The 24,671-nt window shown below is 41.5% G+C and overlaps 1 protein-coding gene across 5 annotated transcripts; it reads right to left on the bottom strand.

Annotated features, from left to right (window-relative positions):
• Window positions 1–478: 478 nt before the first annotated feature.
• SERPINB8 (serpin family B member 8) lies at window positions 479–24,484 on the bottom strand. 5 transcript variants are annotated; one of them, XM_080683413.1, is made up of 8 exons: window positions 24,260–24,412; window positions 20,485–20,724; window positions 19,101–19,238; window positions 18,033–18,118; window positions 17,255–17,372; window positions 15,465–15,607; window positions 13,934–14,086; window positions 10,833–12,851 (listed from the first exon to the last, which is right to left on the bottom strand). In XM_080683413.1, the coding sequence occupies exons 6-8, from the start codon at window positions 15,483–15,485 to the stop codon at window positions 12,447–12,449; spliced, it is 579 nt and encodes a 192-aa protein (XP_080539539.1). In that variant the 5' UTR covers window positions 15,486–15,607; window positions 17,255–17,372; window positions 18,033–18,118; window positions 19,101–19,238; window positions 20,485–20,724; window positions 24,260–24,412; the 3' UTR covers window positions 10,833–12,446. The 5 variants fall into 5 exon arrangements, with proteins under 5 accessions (XP_080539538.1, XP_080539539.1, XP_080539537.1 ...); XM_080683412.1 differs by lacking the exons at window positions 10,833–12,851; window positions 18,033–18,118 and adding an exon at window positions 479–853 and having other exon boundaries at window positions 24,260–24,470; XM_080683411.1 differs by lacking the exon at window positions 18,033–18,118 and having other exon boundaries at window positions 24,260–24,484.
• Between the last annotated feature and the right edge of the window lie 187 nt (window positions 24,485–24,671).

A 24,671-nucleotide genomic window follows, 5' to 3' on the forward strand; every position in this document is an offset into this window, starting at 1 on the left:
TGCAGAGAGAAGGAAAATAAAATTTACATTGACTAAGAACATATATAGTTTTATAAATTTGGAATGTAAAAAATCAAACATTCACTTGAAAAATTACTTTGAATTGACTTGTTTAGAAGTTTAGCTATGTACGTTGAGATCTGCCCTTGGCAAGGAAAGACTGATCATTATCTTCACATAAAAGAAATCTCTAGTGAAGAGTCAGAGTAGTTATTGGAAGTCTAATTTCCATTAGTCTGTACCCTATAGTAATGATATCAAGACCCAACATTGTGACATTTGGTTAAATCTCAATAGTGAAAGTAATCTGAGGATTTAAACTTTCATTGCATTGGGAATTTGTGGTTAGTACTGGTATCGGTTAAAAAAAAAAAAGGAAGAAAGAAAGAAAGAAAAAGAAAAAAGAGTTTATCTAAAAACTCAAAGCCAGGAGAGAAAATAAATAGCTTTAAGTGGGAAAAATTAAAGACAAGTATTTGAGAGGAAACAAAGTCTTTAATGAAGATAAATGTGTGGATAAAAAGCAAGTAATCAGTGGAAGAAAGATATTCCCCAGCCAGTGGCCATCCTGATGAATTATTCACTAGAACCATGCCCAGGGCCTGCTGGGAGCTGTCCTCTCCTCAACTCTGCAATTACTGGCAAAGGCAATGGCTGTGTCCAGACTTGACTTCATGCACCCTGGGCCCAGCCTTGAGAGGAGTCAGACTGTGGCAGGTTTGGGGAAATTATCTTCATATTGTTGAAATAGACAGTAACCTACATAAAAACCTTGGTAAGATGCTTCGATATTTGATGTTCTTGAGACTCTTCATGCTATGTTTCCTTTGTCTTATCTTTTTCTTCTCATATTCTGATAAGAGAAGAGAGAAAGAAAGAATACTTGATACATTTGGTTGATTCTAAAGACAATATTTGTCATTCAGAAGAGGTACTTGGGAGAGCAAAAGTTGTATACCCATAGTATAAGTGTTGCATCGTCTATTACTTCAGCATTTATGCATTTGCATTTAAAACTCAGAGCATATATACTGTGAGTCAGAATCAATTTTGCTTTAAATCATTTGGGTAGGTCCAGAGGCCAAGGCACACTGGCAGCCAATGTACCTATTAAGGGAGATGATAAATTGAGTCCTTAAGTCCTTGGCAGAGGAGCTGACTTGGAGATAAGAGATAAGAAAATTAGTTTGCAATAGAATCTCTAATGATTACTTGGGATGAAAATCAGAAGGTCTTCTGCAGTCTTGATTACATTTTTTATTACCTTGGCAACTTATTTGGCATATCAGCATCTTTTGCAACTTTTCCCCCCCAGTCCCTTCAGTAGCATCTTTTGCTTGAGTGAGCAGTAAATAACAAGGAGAACTAGAGACAATTAACTATTATCGTAGCCCTATGACTAATGAAAATTCGTACATTGCACTTTGGGGGAAAATGTACTTATTAACATGCCTGTGGGGGGTAGATTAATGTTGCTATTTTAACTTTGCTTGGGAGAAACTGAAGTAGAATAACTTAACCAAGATTATACAGCTACCTATGGCAGCCAGAATTACACAGATTTCCTCCCAGCAATGGCCCTAAGCTACCTTGTGAAGAAAGTCCAGGGTACCTACAGCATCCTCTTGCCATACCCCAGACTCTAGACAGAAGATTCATCTCTGCATAGTGAAGCTGCTTAGCTGACTAACCAAAAATTTATGTATAAACTAATAAATCTTATTACTCCCAAATCTTTTCACATGCATTCACATATTTACTTAATCATTCATTTTTGAGGATTTTTTAGCCCAACTCAAATTTCCAGACCTCCCCCAAAAATAGTTTCAGTGGTGTTGTGACAGTTGGCAGGGTTGAGGTGCAAGTCTATTCTCCATCAAGTCACACTTAAATTCAAAATTCCCCGAGCACTTTCTGGGTAGTTCAATGGGGCCATGGCATAAATCTTGACAGAGTACTGTAATATTACACAGGGAGCAGATACTAAGGGCTTTCTGATTTTATCCTGTAGTTAATGGTTAGCTGCTGGGAAATTCTGAACACAAGTGTGACTTGATTAGATTTTCTTGGCTGGTTCTGGCAACAATCTGGAGGACAGAGTAGAGGAGAAACTGGAGCAAGAGTTAGGAAATAGTCCTAGTCTGTGAAAGAGATGATGAGAACTTGAACTAGGTTATTGGCCATGGGTATGGAGAGATGAAGACAAATTGTCAGAGATATCAGTATCCAGAGGACAAACAGGAAGACATGAGTAACTGGATATAAGAGACAGGAGAAAAGGGAAGTCTAGAATGACTTCTAGGCTTTCTGGCTTGAAGAATGGGGTGAATGATGGTGCCCCTGGAATCCCAGGGGGCAAATGAAATGGGGACTGGTTGGGGTGGAGCAGATACAGGGATGGAAATGTCTTTACTTTGAAATATGCTGAGTTTGAAATACCTCCAAACACTCTCAAAGTCTAGGCAGTTTGCTATACAGGTCTAGACCTCAAGGCAAAATCAGTACTAACATAAAGATTTGGTAATCATGATGTAGGTGACCTTCATGCATGTTGGCTGGCCTTGATTTTTCACCCAGCTGGTATTTACTCTTAAATAAAGGTTATAATCCTTAGAATTAAAAAACTGAAGACAGTTTTCTTTTTCTTTTTGTCTTCATTATTAATATGTATTTTTTAACCATGAAGAAATATGATGAATTTAGCAAGTACTAGGAACAATGTGCAGTCAAATATCAAGATGTCTAATAAACTTTAGTACACTTTTATAAATCCATAATAATAGGGAGTATAACTCATGGATGTTTCTCCTGTCTCTTCTTTGTTTCTGGTTCCCCTGAGTATTTTTTGACATTTTCCCTCTGCTTCATGGGAGTCATTAAGATAAGTGCTTTGTTAACTGCATAATATTAAAGAATTAAAATGGTCATAATGATGATGATTAGACTTTAAAAATGTAAATTACTTAACAAAATATATTCACATGATAAGTACTCAATCAATATTTTTTTTACCCACCTCAGTGGACCACATGCTTACAACTTCAGCACCATAAAAACTAGAACAGTACTAATAACCAAATTACTAGTTGGAAAAAAAACAACTCTAAATATTCCAACTCACTTTGCATTGATTTGGCCTTGACAGCATTTTTAAGAATTTCCTTCTGGTCCTTTTATTTCTGCTCAATACACTGAGAAGACTTGGATGCAATAACCAAGGCTTTTTATTCTTAATTAGAGAAGATCTATTTTTTTCAGAAATGTGTCTACTGAAATAAACCCAATGTTTTGAAAAATAATATTAAAAAACAAGACATTTAGTTGAATTCTGATAGATCTATTTCAGCTTAGCCCAAAAGTATTTCTTTAAAATAAACAAGTTGTCATTTGTCTAGAATACACACACACACACACACACACACACACACACACACACACACACACACGGGCATGCGCGGAAAGGAAATCATTGTTTGGTCAACAGGCTAACAGCGACATCAAGTGGTATCATGTTAGAAATGTTCTTAGTCTAGTTTTTAAACATCTGAGAGAAATTACAACCTGGGAGAATGGTTACTGTACCAGCCTATCTGTGATCTGGCCCTAAGTGGGTGGAATCTTTAAAATTATAATTACAATCAGTGCTTCTGTAACACAAATTTTGTCTCCAGCGCAGACTCAGAGTCCAATAAGAGATTCCATTGAGACAACAATGATTAGTACATAAATGAGCATAAGTAATTTTGCTTATCCTTTTAGAAATAAGGGGGAGGCAGGTGTTGAGCAATGTGGCGTCAGCATTCTACAGAGGTAGCTTCTAATCATGAGAAGTACCAATGGGAGGTTCAACCCAAAAGGTTAAATCCTTCTTTGCTGACTATTAGGTATACTATTTGCAGCCCATTATTTAAAATCTCTCATTAATACATTGTTCCTCCATCTCTAAAATGGGAAACCTAACCTCATCTGTATGAGGAAAGGCCAAACAGTGGATCTGTGATCACATTCAGATAGCTGGGCACCTCTTGTCTTACATTTACCTGGAACCACCTGAGTTATCCAGGTTGCAAGATGCTTCATATGATGAAAAGAAACAGAGAGTATGCCCCTGTTTAACTGATACCCATGGGCATGAGGACACGAAGCAATGTGGGATATTCATCAAAGAACCCCGTTCACTACAGCTGAAATATTATGTACAAGTACCAGCAGTCTCATGCCTCCCTTCTTCCACACCCATCATTCAGGACTGCCACCAACAAGATTTGTGCTCCACAACACTCAGTCAAAATAGTTAATAAATTTATAAAATGTGTAAGGCTATGTGCAGGGTGCTGGGCAAGCCATACAAGCTCTATAGGTCTTAGATATCATAAAAGAAAGAGTGGTATTTAGATTATTCCCAAAATCCCTTCCCATTCAAATACCAAAACTGTGACTTTCCAACAAACCAGTCTCCATCACTTGTCAGTCTTAGCAATAACAATATTTATCCCTTCCACTCATCACCATTGGTATTTCTCTCTGGTGGCTACCTAAACATACAGAAATCACCCTTCAACCTCCCCTGAAAACAGAAGTATCAGAGATTCTGGGCTTTCTAGAACAAACCTGATTTCAACCAGAACAATCTTGATTTCAAGCTAGAAAAGAAAACCTGGTTTCAAACCTGTTTCTCAGAAGATACACCTGCATTGTTCCCTGATTCCACTTGGACGCTTTCTTTGTGTGCCTTCAGGAAAGCTCTCTGACCCACTGAATAAGCAAGGCCTCTCCCGGCTGAAGGGCTTTATGGTGTTTCACCAGCTATGCTTCTCAAGAAGGGATAACCAGGTCAGCTACACCGCCCGCCCCAAACCCAAGGCTCCCAGGCCTCTCCTGGGGAAGAGGCATAGAGGGTCTGGAATATAAATAAGCCAACTTCCAGTCAGCAGCAGGAAGGCTACAGGAGCCACCAAGCCTTAAGAGAGTTGTTTCCTCCAAATTGTGGTCCCCTAATTGAATGCTGGCTCTCTATTGGGAGGAGAGGAGACTGCCCAGAGACCTTGGTTAGCGCAAGAAGGTTTGCCTAAACCTCTTTCTGGTGCACAAGCAGCAGCCCTGAGAACTATTAGCAGAGGCCTTAATTCTGATGAGAAAATCTTCAAAGGCCCTGAGTGAGGGAAGAAGTGTCACTGAAAAATGTTGAAATGCCAAATAGCAATATTTCCGCTGACAAAAGATGAAGATGAAACAAATGTTAGAACAGAAAACATGATTTTATTTGGCGATGCTCTCCTTGGCAACTGTCATCAAAGTCTTGAACTGAAATGAAAAAGGTTATCGATATAACAAGCACACGAGAGCATACTTAGATTTCTAACAACAAAAGTCATCTTTGAAATAACAAAAGCTTGTAACGAAATGAAAACTCACAAGGTAGAAAGTAAAGCATGTGGCCCCAAATAGCCTCGTGCTGCACATTTGTTAGAGAACGTTAGAGCTGGAAGCCACTTAGGGATCATCTGGACAAATCCTTTAATGTTACAAAGGAGGAGGTGCTGAACCCAAAGGACTTTAAGTTACTTGTTCAAGGTCATATAACTAGTTAGTGACTTCTGAATTGTTAGCAACTACCTTCTTGCTTCCACAGAGCCAATTTCTGAAGTCTTCAACCTGCAAACTTACCTTTGCCTAGCTACTGAAGTTCAAGGTCACTAGATGCTGCGGACTCGTATTTGTCTTGTTGTCTTTGATCTATTCTGTGTTCTGCTCACATAGACTTGCTGGAAGGCACATCACTACCATAGACTACCACCCCCTCAGCTGTAGATTCAGCCTGTCATTATCTGACATGATAGAGACAAAGACTGTAAATCCCAGAAAAATCTTGGGCAAAAAGGATAGAGAAGGCATGGTGCATCCTAGAAACTGAAGCCCACAGAATTAAGTATTATGAATCAAAGAAAAGATAGAAAACCCAAAAAGTTAAAAAAAAAATGCTATCTAATAAAAGAGTAATATGCAAATTGACCATCACTCCAACACACAAGATGGCTGTCCCCATGTGGACACAAGATGGCCACCACAAGATGGCCAGCAGGGGAGGGCAGTTGGAAGGGACCAGGCCTGCAAAGGAGGGCAGTTGTGGGTGATCAGGCCAGCAGGGGAGGGCAGTTGGGAGGGACCAGGCCTGCAGGGAAGGGCAGTTGGGGGGACCAGGCCTGCAGGGGAGGGCAGTTAGGGGTGACCAGGCCTGCAAGGGAGGGAAGTTAGGGGCAATCAGGCTGGCAGGGCAGGAGTTAAGCGTCGATCAGGTTGGCAGGGGAGTGGTTAGGGGGTGATCAGGCTGGCAGGCAGAAGTGGTTAGGGGCAATCAGGAAGGCAGGCAGGCAAGCAGTTGGGAGCCATTAGTCCTGGATTGTGAGAGGGATGTCCCAGATTGGAGAGAGTGCTGGCTGGGGTGAGGGACACCCACCCCCATGCACAAATTTTGTGCACCGGGCCTCTAGTTAAAAATAAAAAACTTTAAACACTGCTCAGTATGAGAGGTCCTGAGGATCAGTCAATAGGTGAGATATTTAGACAATTTACCTTTTAGAAACTTGTCAAGGATTTGGAGCTCTGTAGCTTAATCTGCCTTTCAGATAAACAGATTATACATTTTTTAAAAATGTGAAAAAAAAACATTTTTTACAAAGCATGGAGCATATAGAGCAAAACAACTTCAAATCAAAGGGAAAGAAGCAGCATGAAAAATACTCAGAGAAACACAATTGGAGAAAGATCTTCTGCAGAATCTAGTGTACTGGAATATGCAGCAAAAGTCAAGATGTGTTATTCATGAAATGGGATCACACAATCAAGGAGAGACGAGTCTAGCATGGCAAGACTGAGATAACTGCATAAGGAAGGATGTTCCAGGACTCAATGCACTCTCTCTTCCCAGGTCTCCTGCTTTCCCAGCCTCTCCTCCAGCTGAAACAGTCTTCTGAGCTCCAGACCCAAATATGAAGCTGTCTTCATGAAATAAAATGGTGGAATCTCAATGTTAACAAGTTCAAGATGGGACTCTTGGTCCCCATCCCACCTAAAAACTCTTACTCCTGATCCCCTTCAGCTGTCCCTTATTGCAGGAAACACATCTCTTTTCATTCCTTTGCTCATCCCAACCCTTCAATGACGTTACTTCTCTGCACCAACCCCACATGTATGTTGACACTTTCTGTCCAACACTTGGACTTCTGATTTCTTCTTTAAAAGATGTCTCCACTGCATTCCCTTTCCTATATATATTTCTCTACCAATCCAGTGTGAACAGGCCTCATCTCTTGTCAAGGCTATTAAATAATCTTCCAATTGGGCTTCTTGTTCCCATTTTTGATCCCTTTATTTTATTCATCATTTGGTAGTCCAAATAATCTTTAGAAACTATAAATTTAAATGTATTTCTCCTCAATGTAAAATGCTTTATTCATTGGTTTACTACAGAAGGACAAATATTGACACTCATCAGAGTTGATCTGGAAGAAACAATTAGGTAAGAACATGAAAAACCTTAATATCTTTAGCTAATTCTAGAAGTTTTACACATGCTTATACACACATAGACAAACACACACACTAATATGAAAAAAGGAATAATCAAAAGGCAAAAAATACCTCATTATTGCCTCCCAAATCAATAGAGGAACTAGGAGAAAAAGTTCAAGAAATATTTTAAAATTTAAGAAGGGAAAATAGAAAAAAGTTGAGTTGTAGGGTCCAACACTCAATTCACATGCATTCTAGACAGTAAGATAGTAAGAGAAGAAATAAGCCAATAAACTATACCCCATTTCATCAATTCTAAAATGACCTCAGCTTTGAAATGCATTATTATTTCATGTACCACTAAGGAAATGAAAGCTCTGCCAATTGAATTATGATATGATACTTTCATTCACTTAAAATTTTATTCTACATATATGTAGAGTTCTTTTATGTACTTAGATATATATTTTAATATACCTTATTCTTGTTCATAAATAAAATTAAATATTTGCAATATATAATTCAAAATAACCTTAGAACATATTTAGAGTTTGAGTCAATTTCATCATCATGGGGCATAAACTAAGGATGTTCATGTTTTTCATCACAACACTGTGTATTGATTGTGCCATCAAAAGCTTTGCTATGTGGATATCACCAAACACCACCAAACAGGAGCAAACACAACACTATTGGCTCTGGGATTTTCTTCCAAGTGGCTAATACCCTTTCTGCAGATTCTGCTGTTGGTATGTGATCAGTCATCCTTTAGCACAACTTTTGCTGCTTGTCTGTTCTTAGCTCCTATAAATCATGGCCACGGTTTTGTAAGAAAATAGAAAAATGCACTAATTCCTCCAAATATAAAGTGTTTGCTTCTCTAATATCAAATTCCACATCAATTTCACTTCAATAATTTTTGACATTCACAATAATTTTCTCAATGTCAAATAATAATATAATCTTAAAAATAATGACAACTATACTCAACACCTATATCACCAAAGATAACTTAAAGTGGGAAAAAAATTATAGGCATCTATGACTAAATGCAAGCATGTATGGGCAATAAAAGTTACATCAAGACATATCTTAATTTCAAAGGTATAAAAGTGTACAAAAATGGGTCTTAGTGTAAAGTACAGTGTAATATTGAACTTTTCATCCAACTTTTATGATTTATTTTTTCTATGTTCATCTGTCCAGTATTGAAAATTTTACCTTTCCTATCAATCATGCCCTTTTCTATATCAAATAACAGCATTTATCCATTTTTATTAATTTCCTTAAAGTCTACTTGTTCTGATATTATTAATAGCTTGACTACTGCTGTCTTTTTAAATTTGCCTAATACATCTTTACCTATCAGTTCACGTACATATTTTGTGTCACTTTGTTTGAGAAATGCTAATTGAAATCACATTTGGCAAAATACTGTTTTTCATCTCCAATCTAAAAGGTTTTTCTGTCTTTTAACAGGAAAGTTACATTTAGTTTGATTATTAAATTTGCAATATTTGATTTTTTCTAAATTAGCTGATTGTAGTTCTCACCACATCATATCATACCATGATTTATCCATTCTTTTATTAAATTTCTTTTCATTGTTAAATGCATCATACATATAATGCAAGGAATTTACATATATACTTAAAAGTTAATAGTAGATTGAATAAATATCTAATATTCACTACCCAGTTTAAGAAACAGAAAATCATGAATAATTTTAAAGCTCCCTGCTGACCTAGCTAATCACATTCTTTCCTGGATTTGATATTATTCTATGTTTTGCATGAATTTCTTATATATATATAATCAGTTTGCCTATTGTTTAACATTATGCGAATGCAACTGATACTTGTTATTTTTGGTTGGCATTGTGTTTTATGGTGGTAGCTATGGTTAATTTATTTTGCCTAATATATGGTATTCTGCACAAATTTGTACAAACTCCAGAAGACGCCAGTAACATTATGTTCTGTATGAAATGTGCAGACTATGTGAATGGTGCCCCAGAGCTGAGCAAGGCAATGACCCTGATTCCTTCCACTGCATGAGTGCAACATGATTTATTCATTTTAATAATTCAGTGTTTTTCCTATATTTCTACATTTTTTCCTTGCTATGATGAACAATGTTGCTATGAGCATTATAGCATTGTTTTGCATGCTTCTTGAACATAGAGTTTTTCTAGGGTTTCTAGCCAGGAGTGGAATATCTGGTCATAGTATATACAAATGCTTAACATTACTAAGTCATGCTGGATTCCTTTTCTAAGTGGTTTTACCAATTTTTGCTTCCTCCAGCTTTACATGAGAATTGCTCCTGATCTTTGCCAAGATTTTGTATTTGCAGGCTTTTTTTTTAATCTAGAGACTATAAAATATAATTTACATTTTTAAAGAGTAATTCAAATTTATTAATGGTCTATCAGTATGTGGTAAAATATGCCTTTTTTTTTTACTTTGACATATCAGCACAAACATCATTAAAAAGATGATTCCGTTTCCTGCAAAGATGCCACAAAGCAGGAGTTTGACTCTCCTCCCAGAACTCAGCTCTAGAGAAATTAAAGGCAGGAGAGAAACAAGAGAGCTAATCAATCAAACAAATAGTAACAGCAAGATAAGAATCACCAAGCAACAAGACAGCCTAGCCACCCAAGGGGAGCAGAACGGTGCTTAGACTCTGGTGCTCAAGCAGTGCACAGCTGCCATTTGGAAAGGGAGACACCTGCTGCCTACAGAGAAGATAGGCTGGGCCAGATGTTTTAAGTTCCTGCCTTGCTGGCCTTGTTCCTTCAGAACAAAACTCTAAATCAATAGACTATATCATCTGTATTAGCATCCTTGAGGTTATATTGGTGCATTTTAAAAGCCTAGTAGGGGGGAGGCGTTGAAGTTAACAGGTGTGAATTTCGTACCCTTTGAGTATTATTGCTTCAACCCTGACCATGAGATTTTCCTGATGGACTGACAGAAAATGTGTCATCAAAATGGGTAGGACTGTCACTAAAAAAATAAAAAATAAAAAGAAGGTCTGACTTTGAAGCCTTACTCAACCCTTATCAGCAGATCATATCTGATTAACCCAAGGCACTTGAACCCACAGGCCAAAAACTGGATACTTGAGGAAGAAAAACACTATAAAATAAATTGACTGAGGTGAGCAAAATGGGGATAGGGGGCTGGGAAGGGGGAATGTGGGATATCTGTAGTAGTGTCAACAATAAAAAAAAAGGAAAGAAATTAACCAACCTAAACATTTGAAGCAGAACTGTTGCAACAGACATTTTATTTTTTTATATTTTTATTGATTTTGAGAGAGAGGAAGGGAAAGGAAGAGATAGAAACATTGATGAGAGAGAAACATCAACCGGTTGCCTCCTGTGGGACCCCCTACTGGAGACTGAGCCCACAACTTGGACATGTACCCTGACTGGGAATCGAACCAGTGACCTCTCGGTATATGGATCAATGCTCAACCACTAAGTCACACCAGCCAGGCACAACAGACATTTTAAATAAGAAAATAAAAGAAGATAATAGTGATAAAAAAGTAAACAATTTAAAATATCTTATAAGAAAACACAATTATTAAAATAAAAAGAAAATAGATGAGACCCATAATAGTAAGATTTATAAGGAAGCCAATGACATCTAAGATCAAACTCTAAAAATCGACAGCATTTCTCTATTTCAGAGATAAATGACTAAGACATACTACAAAGCCTTCCTAATTTAAAAAAAAAAAGGCAGCTTGTTCAAGGACAAATAGATGGAACTACATTAAGGGCATAGAGAGAACAATATGTATGTGAGCAGAAAATACTATAAATATGTTACTGCAAATCAAAAGCAGATAGTTGTAAGGGTAGAAATTAGCTACAGAAGGGCATGATTAACTTGTGTTGAAATGTTTATAAACTTCTATTTGCATATATAGAACAGGGAAGGATATATATCATTGTTAACAGTATTGATTGCTGGGTATTGGAACTGTGAGTGACTGATTTTCTTTGTATACTTTTCTATAGTTTCCAAAGTGTTGCCATAATACAAAAAAAAGTGTATTTTTTCAATCTGAAAAAACGATGTAGGGAGATTTGCTTTTCAACAAGGCGGGTGCTTGAGCTATGTCTGACTACATGTGATTAACTAGAGGGTCATTGCTTCCAAGAAGTGCTTGGTGTGGGTTCCTTCCTGGTTGTGTGTATGTTTCAGAAGCAAGGGAAATGGAGAGGACTGGGCACGTTTCAGAGATTTGGCTCCAAACTCAGTCCTGAAGCTCCCTGCTGAGCCTCTGAACTCATATCAGGTTTATGGCAAAAAGATTTGAAGGAGTGATTTGCCTAAGGGACTGTGTGAGATGTGGGACATGCAACGCTGTCTCTGTGATACTGCCCAGGGGACACTCTGTCCCAGCTGTTATGAGACATGGGTGGCTAGTGTTCATTGTAGCATCCACCCCTGGCCTTGTGTGCAGGGGGCCTGGACACTGGCATCTCCAGCTGAGCCTGGCAGTGGTGGTGGGCACCTCAATGATCTTTGAGATCGTTGCAGAATGGAAGGGCATGTGGAAGGCTGATTTGTCAATCCTTGACATGTTCCTAAAGATGTCCACAATGGGCACAGACTTTGAGGACTGCTGGCCGTCTTATGGCAGGTAGGTGAGGGCAGATTCTTTGAAAGGGAAGAGCTCCCCAAACATTCCAGAACAAGCATACCCTTCTCCTTCCCAAACTCCACCCATCTGAAATCTCAGTTATTCTCAGCGGCCATGGAATATTCAGTAAAGACGTTCACAGATATCCTAGGTGCAAACACTTTATTTTGGCATTCATGCCACCACATACACCAATTTGGTCCTACAGAATCTGAATCAAGGCAAGGTTGGCAGAAGGGAAAGGAGCACCTGTAAGCAATGGCATCTCTTTATGGAGAACAGAACCTGCCGCAGAACAAGATGCTGTTGGTTTTGTGGTGCCTGATGAAGAAAAGGAATGGGTGGTCTGCACAGAATCTTGGCTCTATTCTGCTGCTCCGGGAATTCCTGATGACGGCAGTGGCTGCAGCTGCCTCTGTACCTTCCTCATTGACCTCTACAAAGCACTTGTGTGCAACCTTGGACACGGGCACATTCTTCTTAGTTGACATTCCAGAAAAGTCTGCCTTGGCTTCCTCAAAAGCATCAGTCATCCCTAAACTTCGAAGAAAAGACTCCAAGTCATAGCTCTCCTCCAGTTTTAACCGGGGAAGGAAAACTTGAACTTTAATCTCACTCATGTTTTCTGGATCCATCCAAGCTCTGAACTTCTCATATGTAAGTGCCTTTTCCACCTGAAATAATGAAGAGTCAAATCCTAAAATCTAGATGACAATAGCCTGGTGTGCACCCCCTTTATCCCATCCCCCATAACATGCAACTAGATGCTGAGTTCTGATCCAAGACAATCTACAGATTGTCCCTATATCAAGATTTCCCCTCAAATTCTCATCTTTTCCCTGTTTTGTGGAACCAAGAGTAAAACAACTAGAAAACACCTAAGACAATGGGAGGTTTTTTTTTAAACAATCTATATCAAATTCACTTCAAATATTTTTAATATATTTAATATATTTTAATAATCAGGCAGACCCCACCAATCCTGTGCATTGGTGTGCTGGAGGAGCCGGCTTGTATATCTGGCAACAGTCAATTGTTAAACTCTTGGTAACCTAAACTTAGCCAAGTGGAGTATTTGCATGAAATCAGCAAACATTATAAATGAGGGCTTCTTCCATCACCCAGGGATCCAGACAGCCAGCACACTTGATCCTGTATCATCCATCTTACAAATTTACCTTCCTCCTGAACTCTGGTCCTTTTCTGTCATGGGAAGAGGGTTCTCTGCTCCTGTCTAAGATAACACTGCTCACCTGTACTCTCGTTACTCAAAATGTGATCCATGACCAATAAATCACCTGTATCACCTGGAATCTTGTTAGAAATGCAAAAAATCTCAGGCCACAGCCCCTAGTCAAAATCTTCATTGTAAGGAGATCCCCAGGAGATTTGTATGCACACAAATGTTTGAGGAACTCTGCCCAGATCAATCCTGTCCTTTTCTAGTACTTCCATTCAACAGTTATTGGGCCCTCAACTAGCCCCTCTCTTCAGAATAAAGAATAAAGATTAATGAATAATTCTCTTAAATTCTTGGAACTCTCCTTAGCTTCAACATTTGTCCTTATCCGCAATTCCATTCCTAGATATATACTCAACAGAAATGCATATGCACCCCCACCAAAGACATGCAATAGTGTTCATCCAGTACTCTTTGTAATAACCCATAATTAAAAACACCTCAAATGCTATCTGATGGATGGCCTTAAAGAAAGGAGCTAAGGCTGGATCCACAGACTCATTGCCCAGGGCTTACCTCTGCAAGATCAATGTGTTCATCAGGCAGCAGAATGACCATGCTCAGCTCCTCCCCCGCATAGGGCAGCTCCAGGACCTGGCTTTGCACCTCCTCCACACAGCCCATTTTAAACTTATCATGCTTAAACATCATCTGCACTGTCTTTTTTTCCTAATGAAAACATGAAATTAAAATCAGATTATTGAAAAATGAGCACAGTTCACTAAAAATATATCTAATTCACAGAACCCCTAGGTACATATAAGAGAATGATTACTTCTGTGCATTTATGCTGATAGATACAAAAATCCTCATTATTACATATTAGTATTGAGTATAATATGCTCATGCCCCAGCAGATCAATTATAACCAGATAAGAGAATAAATTGTAAAATATGGACAGACATAAAACTCTCTCATTATTTTTGGAAGGAGTTTAGGTTTTCTTTTTTTAGAAAATGCATAAAGAAGCACTCCCAGAGACCTTATAATTAAAAATTATTTTTCTAAGTTTAGAGGAGAATTAACTAATATTCAGGTCTTTGGGCTGGAGGATCAGGTTAGAGAAGATGTATAGGCCAGAGGAAGTTAGACTTTTATTCTGAAAAGTTGCTCAATTATACAGCTGATTGTACAGCTTTGATTTTCTTGAAGGGAGAACATTAACAAAATGTGTAGGGTCCACCATTTTTAAAGCTTGTATCAAATATACTCTAGATTTTTAAATCTTTGTGCAAAATGTTATTGTCAAGCTGATGGAGGTGAAATTCCAAGCTAACAGCTATTGACACCAGCCATTATCATACACAAAAAGGAATGTAGAGATGTATTTTTAATGTTAGACTTATAAGTCTGGATACCTAATGTACAACATGATGACTATAGTTAATAAAACTGTATTGAATACTGGATAATTGCTAACAGAGTAGATTTCAGGGCTCTCATTACACACACAAGAAGGTAAGTATATGGAGAGATATGTTAGTTAGCTTTTCACTATGCATATTAAATCATAATCTTGAACACCTTGAATATATACGATTTTTATTTTTAAAAGATCCCTCCAAAATTAAAAATAAATATTCAGCCTTAACATCTGTTAACAACTTTTTCCTTGTGCTCTGAACTGCATAGCCATGGATTCTAAGGCAATAAATAGGCACAGATTTCCATGATCACCTTTCCATGAAAGGTGGCCCTATCTCAGCTGCCACTAAAGAGGTGTCTAAGAAAATATAGACAGTGATAGTACAATACAAGCATAACTCCAAGGCTTAGAAGAAATTTTCTTTCCATCGCAATAATGTGACCAGGGATAGAAGGTCAATTTGAACAAGGACTGAAAAAAGGAAACTATCAATAGAAAAATTATTTTCATTTTTCTCCTCCCTTTTCCAATAACATATATAGGAGGCATGAAATACATTCAGAAATGGGTCAACAATCAAAATAGTGTGAAATAAATGATTGATTTTTTTTTCCCATTCACAACCATTCCCAGGGTGCTACTTTAAGAAAATAGCGTGTATCTGAAATCGCTGTCCCTACCTGGTTGACTTTGAAGGGCATCCCCCTTGTGTGCTTTCTGTCGAACTGCTCCTTCCACCTGCCTTTGAAGTAGATCGCATTCACCAGAACCAGTTTGGTCAGTGGATCAACGGTGCCAACACCCAAAATCTCCGAAATCTTACCTGTAAAGAGCAGGATAGAAGTTTATTGCTATTTGGGGGAGAATAAATATTCTTTTACAAAAATCCCCTTGACATAGAACACTGAGGCTTGGTTGACAGCCAAGCTGGAATCCTGTCTTTTCGGCTGCCTGATGACTCGGGGCGATGATGCTTCGGGCAGGGCCCCCACACAGAGTACTGTCTGTCCTTAAGGAGCAATCCTGAAAAAGGCTGGTCAGCTATCATTTTGCCCTCAATTGACAGATGCAGAAATTCAGGTTCAGAGCATTTGCCTGACTTTTTTGCTAAGGTCACTAGATGGCTAGTGACTGGGCTGAGAAAATAATCCAAGAGACTTGATTTTAACTATAAGCCACTCAACCTTGGTACCATAATTTCTCAACCATGCCACTGTTGACAGTTTAGGCCAGATAATTCTTAGCTGAGGGGAGGAGAGCCTTCCAAAGAATGGGAAATGCAGCCTGATCATGGGAGAAGGCAGGCTTCCTGAACAGGGGGAATGGAGCAAAGGAATTAGGGGGATTCCATGAAGGAGCCCAACTTTCTGTTCAATGAAAGTGGGGACAAGGTGATCCCCAAAGTCCCCCCAGCTCTAATATTCTGGGAAAACATGTGGGTGGCCAGCCTGATGGAAGGAAAGGTGTGAACAGCTGTGGAGGGGACGCAACAGGTGAAGGAAGGTGAGGTACAAAGCTTCTGTCTTCGCCAGTGACTTACAGCTGCTCCAACTACTGGGGAGTGAGAGACCACCGCACAAAACACCTAAGAAAACATGAAAGGCTCTTCCCTTGCAACAGTCATTATTTTATGGGCTTTCAGTATAATCATGATCATTGCTGCTGCCTGAGATGGCAGGGATGCCACAAAGATTGAATGGATGAGTGCTGGGTGGGCACGTGAAGAAATGAGTGATTGAAGTCCCCATGTTTTGGAAGGCTCTACATGTTAGCTATTTAGAGCGCTTAAAAGCATGTCCTTTTTCTCTGCACTCTAATCAGAAACTGGCAGAACTATTTCTGCTGAGACGGAATGTGGTTTGGACAGGGGACTTTGTAGGCTCCGCATAGGCTGTAGTTCCTGAATCTGGAGCAAATTCAGAAAATGTCACCCTCTAAAAGCAAACTTAGCCACAGCCTCGTGACAAAGAAGAAGCAGGCCAAGGATGAAACCAGAGCTGTTCCATTACCACAGGGAGATCACGTGAAAGGTGCCCTATCTCAGCTGCCACCCAAATTGGATGTCATCCTGCCCTCAGAGTGGGGCAAGGCTCCTCCCAGATAGTAGACAAACAGGGCCCCCATGAGGATGCATTTTTCTGGTATTTTCTAGTAGAGTCCAGGGGGGAAGGCATCTGAGACCCTTACACCTGGTTTAAGTTTTTATTTGAAATTACCACTCTGTGGTAATCTGATTGTTAATTGCAATCAGAAAAGACCTGCAAGCCCAAGAAAAATCACAGAAATGCATGGCTGGCCTGAAATGACAGCAAACACACGCATGCGCGCGCGTGCATGTACACACACACACACACACACACACATGCTGGTTACAGGGTGCCAGTAGCGACACTGTGGAGGTCATAGCCCAGGCCCTCTCATCTCCTGTTCCTTCGCAGCTTCCCAAGTCCACTGAAATGAAATCTCTCACCTTCAGTCTTTTCGGCCACCCAGTCATTGATGTGCTTCCTGCATTCCTCGGTGTCTTTAGCAAAGGACAGCTCCTCCAGCTCGGCCTGATAGAACTTCTGGCAGGATTCCTTAAAGGCCTGCAAGCACAAGATACCGAGTCCGGCCCCATGCAGCAAAGGTCCCCACAGTGGAAACACATCTGTTTTTTCTGAACATGTTTCCAGCCTAACTGCTTGCACAGCTCATCCTGCATGTTAACACTCATTCATGCAATTAACAAAAATGCGCAGACCACCCACTGGGTGCTGGACACCAGGGTGAAAACATGGCATAAGACTGGAGGTGGCTCCCAGTCTGTGAGAGATGATGTACACACACAGATAGTTACAAGATGTCTTGAGAACATGGAGGGTGGCAGGCATGCACCAAAGAGCCCATCATGAATGCCCATCAAGCACTTAAACTGTGTATTGACTTTCTGTTTGATTTTTCTGTCTCCCTCCCCCCACTCAGCACTGTAACTTTCTTTACTCATGTTTGCATCACTGACACCAGCCCCAGGGTCTGAAACATAGCTGTGGGTTGATTGGGAGACTCCATGGCAGAACTAGATTATCAAGAAATCTTACAGGTCTCCCAGGAGTGGAATGTGACTGGTGTGTGTGTGTGTGTGTGTGTGTGTGTGTAAGGGATTAGAGGGGGAAAACACAGCGGCAGTGGATGAGCTTTGAAATGTAAGATCAGATCAAATCAGGAAGGCCTTGTACCCAGTATATTAAAACCCACCAATAACTCACCTCACAAAAACTTGGTCTCAGATATAATGTGCCTGGCAACTGGTGCCTATCCTCCGCCCATCTCCTGTTCTCAAATAGTTTAGCTTCTACAGAAGAAAGAAGATGTAGAGAGAAGAGCCCAGCAACTGAGAAAGGTGGCAGGTGGTTCCCTGTGTCCCCAATACTCCCAATTACAATATTCAAAGATTAAGCTGATGTTCAAAATGAACATTGTTTAACCAGTAGATTCCTGGAATCATACTTATCCTAGAAGACCTAGCCAGCTAAAAGATCCAGAATCATCTCCAATGATTTTTATGCCCAGTGCAGGCAACCTCCATGGGGTAGCGCCCACCAGCAGGGATGTGAGTCCTACAGAAGAATCCTGGGAACTGCCAGCCAATAAGATGGCCAGGCTCATCCTGACCAGTTCATTTATCTCAAGATAGCATCTCTCTGCATATTATATAGCATCATTTTTTGGACCTCACTTACTGAATCATGGCAGGCTTTCTTTCACTGGACAAGGAAACCCTGGAATTATACACTGCAATCAATAGGAACTACTCAGATCAAGGGGGAAAGAGTCTGGATGTCAGAGGATGGACATACTGAAATTAAAGTTCAGGAGGAATATACCAGAAACAATTTAAAAGGGACATAATTCAGAAGCCATCATAAAATTCAAAATTATAATTACAGAGGTATAATTCTAAGCAAATGTTTAAGGCAGTAGAGTTATACTTTATCTCAGTTCCTCCTAAGTTTCATTTTATTTTCAATTTCTTGTTAATCAATGTGTGAGTACTACTGCCCTGGCCCATGTGGCTCTCTTGGTTGGAGCCTTGTCCAGTACACCTAAAGATCACAGGTTCAATTCTTGGTCAGGGCACATACCCAGGTTTCAAGTACAATCACCAGTCAGGGCTTGTGTGGATGCTACTTATTGATGTTTCACTCTCACATCAATGTTTCTCTTTCTCTCTCTCTGTCTCCCTCCCTCTCCCTTCCTTTCTCTCTAAAACCAATAAAAGCATGTCTTAAAAATAATTAATTAATTAATTAATTAAATGTGTGAGTACTACGTACCGGAAGGAAATCGCAAGTCTTTTCTCCAAAAAGTCTGTTGGCAGTTCTGAGCAAGTACTGGGTGTCAGATCTGTTAACGTCCGAGAGAAGTGCCTGGAAACCTTGGTGGACATCACCAGCCTTGTTCAGACAAAGTGCCTGGTAAGAGAAAACACAGACTTTTAACATTGCCATTTTGCTCCTCCAAACAAATCTCCGTGCTGAAAATCACAGCGGATCCTATCTCGAAATGAGTTTGCTTTCACCAGTCAGCGCAGGGTTTCTCAACCTCGGACTACTGATATTTTGGACCAGTTTCTTTGTTGTTGGGGCGGTCCTGCACATGTTGCAGCATTTCTGGCCTCCACCCACTAGATGGCAGCAGTACCTCTCAGTTATAACCACCAAAACTGCCTCCTGCCTCTATTGCAAACCCCGCCCCACCCCTACCCCTGGGGCCAGGAAGGCAGGATGTGAAAACTCAGGAGGGAGACAGAACACAACAAATAGGTGGCTGGAATGGATGATCTGGGAAAATTTCAAGAATGAGCAGAAATAAACATGAAAATGTCTCACCAGCAATTTTACAGAGGTTCTCCAGCCCAGACTGTGATTTAAATGTCAAACCAGAGTGAGAATTCAGGTTGTTCCTGTATCAACCAACAACCCCAGCCCAAAGCCTCAGTCCTCCCGTGAACTGGATGAAGCAACCACAGAGATTCAGACAGTGGACATGCTTCTGTATACCCTGATGTGACTGGCAAAGTGATGAGCATAAGCAATTTTCTGGGTCGCTTTCACAAGACGATCAAAGAAACTAAGACACAACGAGGTTAAGGACTCCTTCCCTAAGGTATCATCCTCTACTTCAGTGTAGCTGAGGTCACACAGAACCCACATCAGATCAGTCAGATCATATATTCCTTCTAAGTGACTCTGGATAATAAAAGTCCACATCTGCGTGCATTCTTCCTCCACTTGTGCACAATCATACATTAGAAATAACTTGTTTGACAAAAAGTTCATTTACATAGCTACGTTTCCATTTGAAATGTGTTAGCAAAAGTTAAAATATAATAAAGCTTAAATTTTTGGCCTTCTTATGGGACAAAATTATAATTTACCTTCATTTTCAAAGATATAATTTTGCTGTAGCATATTGATGCTTTATCCATAGAAAATAACCTAAGACTTGATTTCTCCCATAATCACTAAGAGGAGATGCCCTGTCCTATATAATTTACCTGCTCTACCTATGTCTGCCCTTTGTCCATCAGCAAGTGTCCCCTTTCCCACCTACCAGCCACACTGGCTTTTGTCAGCTGGGATAGATATGAGAAGACCAGCACTGTGGAAGCAGAGAAAAAAAACATGCATTTCTCTTCCTTTGTGGCAGCACACCTACCTGGGACATCTGGGCTGCAGTGTCTCCTTTGGCCCCCATGAAGACCATGGCCAGGGCAGAGGAGATGCTCAGGGGAGAGAAGAACACATTCTGTGAGTTGTCTTCTTCACCCAACATTTTTAATAAGTTGATGGCAAAAGTGCCATTTGCTTCCCCAAAGTCATCCATCAGGGAAGGTCTGTTGATACCAAGGGAAGGTCTGTTGATGGATGATACCAAAATGGATCTTGCCCAATGAATCTAAAAAGGAATTAATTTCAATATTAAAACAAATTAACACCTTTGGGTACCAGTGCCACTATTCAACTGTGTCATAAAAACACAACACAGAAGCACATTCGCCAAACCCTCTGACACCGGGTGTGGTCGGCAGAATAACCCTACCCCCAAAGACATCCACGTTGAATTCCCCAACCTGTGACTACATTATCTTATGTGGCATGAAGGACTTTGATGATGACACTTAATTAGGAATAATGCGATGGGGAGAGTCTACTGGGTGATCCACGTGGGCTCACTATAATCACAAGGTCCTTACAAGAGGAAGGCAGGAAGATCAAAGTCAGAGATGTGATGATGGATGCAAAGGTCAGAATGATGAGAACCCAGGAACCAAGGAATGCAGGCAGCCTTTAAGGGCTGCAAAAGGCAAGGAAACTGATTCTTTCCTTGGGCCTTCAGAAAAATAAAACAAAACAGTAACTCTTAGGACCTATTTTGGACTTCTGACCTCCAGAACTGTCAGATAATAAATTTTTGTTGCTTTCAAGCACCAAATTTATGGTAAGGTTTTACAGCATCGATAAATAACTAATATACTGGTTTACTCATCATGTAAATACCAGAGCTCATAACTGATCCCACCCTTAGCAACAGGACTTCTGCAGAGGCTCAGACACCCTCCTAATCTCATTTGTACACTAAAGCTGTTTGAGGATTGGAACTTTACACAAAATGGACCTTGCTCAATGAGTCTAAAAAGGAATTAATTTCAATATAAAACAAAATAACACCTTTGGGCACCAGTACCACAATGCAACTGTGTCATAAAAACACAACAATGTGATTTCCAGTCAATAAAATGAGTTGGCATTGAACTAGTTTTCCCTTTGCAGGTGAACAGACAAGGTCGGGACTCATAGTAAGGTCTCATAGTAAGAGTGGCCGAGTCGGCTGCAAAAGCAAGCCTTCTGGTACCAAGTGTGTGTCATCTTCCTCTCCCTGGGGGCTTTGAACCCCTGCCAACTCCCTGCTCCACTCCCCTTCCTCACACACACATCCCAACGTGAATTTGTTCAAAGAGCATTTAAGCAGACCTTTCCTTATATGGGTTTGGGGAAGGAAATGAACAATAAATACCATAATTCCTGACTGGGAGCTCCCTCCCCAGGGGAGACACACAGACATAAATGCATGGTTTCAAGCCAGCCAGGGGCCCTGCAACAGGAGGATTTACAAAGAGCCATGGAAGACCACAGAACAGCAGAATGAATTTACTTTAGCAGCCCCTGTGGTGAAGATGAGTGGTGAGCTGGCCCTACAAGGTGGGGCAAAGGTTTCTGTAAGCTGGTGAAAGGGGGGAGGTGAATTTTAAGGCTGTGGCTGTGGGATTGGCAGGTGCAAAGAATGTAGCAAGGGGACATGTTTGTGTGTGGCCAGCCAGTGGGTCTGTGTGGTGTCCTCACAGGGACAGCGTGTGGTGAGACAGGATGGGCCCCTTGTACCAGGTTTAGAAGTCTGAACTTGAGCTATGGGATGGAAAGCCATGCATGCTTTTTATACAAATGCTTTACAGGGATATATTGGAATTTTAGAGAAATACTGTGGCTCTCCCTGTAGCATGAAAAAAAAGGCTGGAGTCCCAGCTGGTGGACCACTGCCATTGATCAGTACAGCTGAATACAGAGGAAGCTCACGCACCCGAGAGTCGGAGATGGAACTGCCCTGCTGGGGGACTGATCACATCAGGGCAGGGAGTGGCAGGAGTCAAGGATTACGCTGAAGCTTCTTAAAAGACAAGAGACCCAAAGTGGAGTCACTTATGTGAAGCCCCACATCACCAAACCAAGACTTAATTAGTTTCAGCTCTCCCAGAAATGGAATCTTAAAGCAGTCAATCAGGGATCACCTGATCAGCACTAGTTAGGTCATCTGCCTGATAGACCCCTGCTGGCCCTAAAGGAAAGTAACTGCAATAACCAGCCGGCCTGTTGCCAGTCTACGTTCCTTGTCCTGGTCTCTTCTGCCTACAAAAGCCTTTCGTTTTCTACAGTTCCTTGAAGCCCCTTTCTGTCTGCTAGATTGGATGCTGCCAGACTTAAACTGAACTTTTGCTCAAATAAACTCTTGGAATGTTTAATGTGCCTCAGTTTATCTTCTAATAGACTGCTAACTAATTATTCTGTGGAGGGGCCAGGAACCACAGGAAGTTTATATGAGGAGCCAGCACGGAATGGGGAAGGTGTACATTCCAGGTGACATGTGTGGAACACACCACACCAACAGAACAGAACTATGACAGCCAGGCCGTTTGCCAAGGTCAGCAGGTGACATAGGTGAGCACGAGTCCTAGAGGGAGAGCTTGGGAACCACAGCATCCTGATTCCAGAAGAGTCTAGGCAAATGGGATGATATTACTCAAAAGGTACAGTGGAGGCAGAAGACAAGAATGTCACCTAGTTCTGGAGAATGTTCAATATTTGCAAGTAGTAAGAGGAAGAGGGCAGGGACTGCCACCCAGCAATCAGGGACATTCTGGGAGATCTGGGAGCCTGTGTGTGTGTGTGTGTGTGTGTGTGTGTCTGGGGAGGGGGGGAGTGGGGAGAAAGGGGTAGACAGGGAAGCTGGGAGGCAGGTGGGAGGAGGGGGCAGGCAGGTAGTGAACTTGAGGCAGTTTGGGCCAGAAGCAGCCTCAGCAAGGAGAGGGAGCAGGGCCTGGAGCTACAGGGCTGAGTGTCTGGGAAGTGAGGACTCCATTCCATTAAGTACTTGGCTGCTGCGAAGACAACAGGTGAGGGCGCACCTTCTCAAGCTGAGAGAGAGAAGCCCATGAAGAACAGATGAAAGAAAGGAAAAATGGACAAAGAATGGAAGAAAAATGGAAAAAGAAAGGAAGGAAGGAGGGACGAAGGAAGGAATCAGAGGGGGAGGGAGGGAAAGAGGGAAGGGGAGAGAGAGACAAACAAACAAGCTGGATCGCAGATGGTCAGGGGACAGGCATTTGCGCGGGAGGTGGCTCGCCCAGCACCCCGGAACTTGCCCCAGGAGGCACAGAAAATCCAGGCCAGGGTGCAATTAGCACTCCAGTCTTCCGGCTGCACCCTGCGGCTCCTCCCACTCACCTCCCAATGTTTCCGCCCACCCTGCTGGGTCACCTGCTACTCCTTCACTGCTGGCAAAGGGCAAGGCAGTAGCGTTAGCAGGCCGCAGTTCCCTCCCACCCGGGGACCCTCTGACCCAGTCGCCGCTCGGCAGCGCTCGGGTCCCACGCCCCTTGTCTAGGCGGACACGCCCCGCAGGGTAACGCACCAGACTGCGTGGCGGAGCCAAGGGCGCGGCGGGGACCGCGGGGACCACGGGACCCCAGTCCAGTAGCAATCCTGCCGGGTTACCCCTCGCCACCTTTCCCCTAGTCCTTTCCACCCTTTCCTTCTCTAGCATCTGCCATCTGCCTTCCTCCCTCCCTCCCTTCCTCCTTCCCGCCCTGCGCCCGAGCTTCCGGCCAGAGGGGTCCTCGTGGGAACCTGAGGGCCCCAGCGCCTCCCAGCCCCGGTACCTGAGAAGCTCCAGCTGCGGCTGCTGCTCCTGCTTCTGCAGCTACTAGTCCAACTTGGAAGATGCTTCCCGTTCACTCTGATTTGCTTCCGGCGATGACTCACAGCAGTCCGATTGCACTGGCCTGAGCCATCTGACTCCGCATCCCCAGGCTGTAGCCCGGGAGGAGCCTGAGCTTGGAGCTCACCCTCCGCCCAGGCACTAGTGCAGATGGCTTGACCGGGGAGCCTAATGTCCCGTCCTTCACCCAGTGGGGGATTGGTTCATTTTCCTGTGTTAGTATGCGCAGAATTCCTGCTCAGTGTGTGCATGCAAGAAAAGTTTGGACATTGAGACTTGCTTTTGAAAATTAACCAAAAGCAAAACCAGAGGTGAAAAATGGTTCCTAAAGCCATTTGTTTCCAAACTGCGTA

The sequence above is a fragment of the Plecotus auritus genome, assembly GCF_963455305.1.
Source record: "Plecotus auritus genome assembly, chromosome: 8".
NCBI lineage: Eukaryota > Metazoa > Chordata > Mammalia > Chiroptera > Vespertilionidae > Plecotus > Plecotus auritus.

What these genes read in the sequence shown, in the direction of transcription:
- SERPINB8 (XM_080683411.1), bottom strand. Translation starts at nt 20,652, where the DNA reads ATGGATGACTTTGGGGAAGCAAATGGCACTTTTGCCATCAACTTATTA. An exon ending in AGACTTGCGATTTCCTTCCG is followed by an intron (nt 17,373 to 19,100) that starts GTACGTAGTACT and finishes TTGTGCTTGCAG; the next exon opens with GCCTTTAAGGAATCCTGCCA. An exon ending in GGTGGCCGAAAAGACTGAAG is followed by an intron (nt 15,608 to 17,254) that starts GTGAGAGATTTC and finishes TGCTCTTTACAG; the next exon opens with GTAAGATTTCGGAGATTTTG.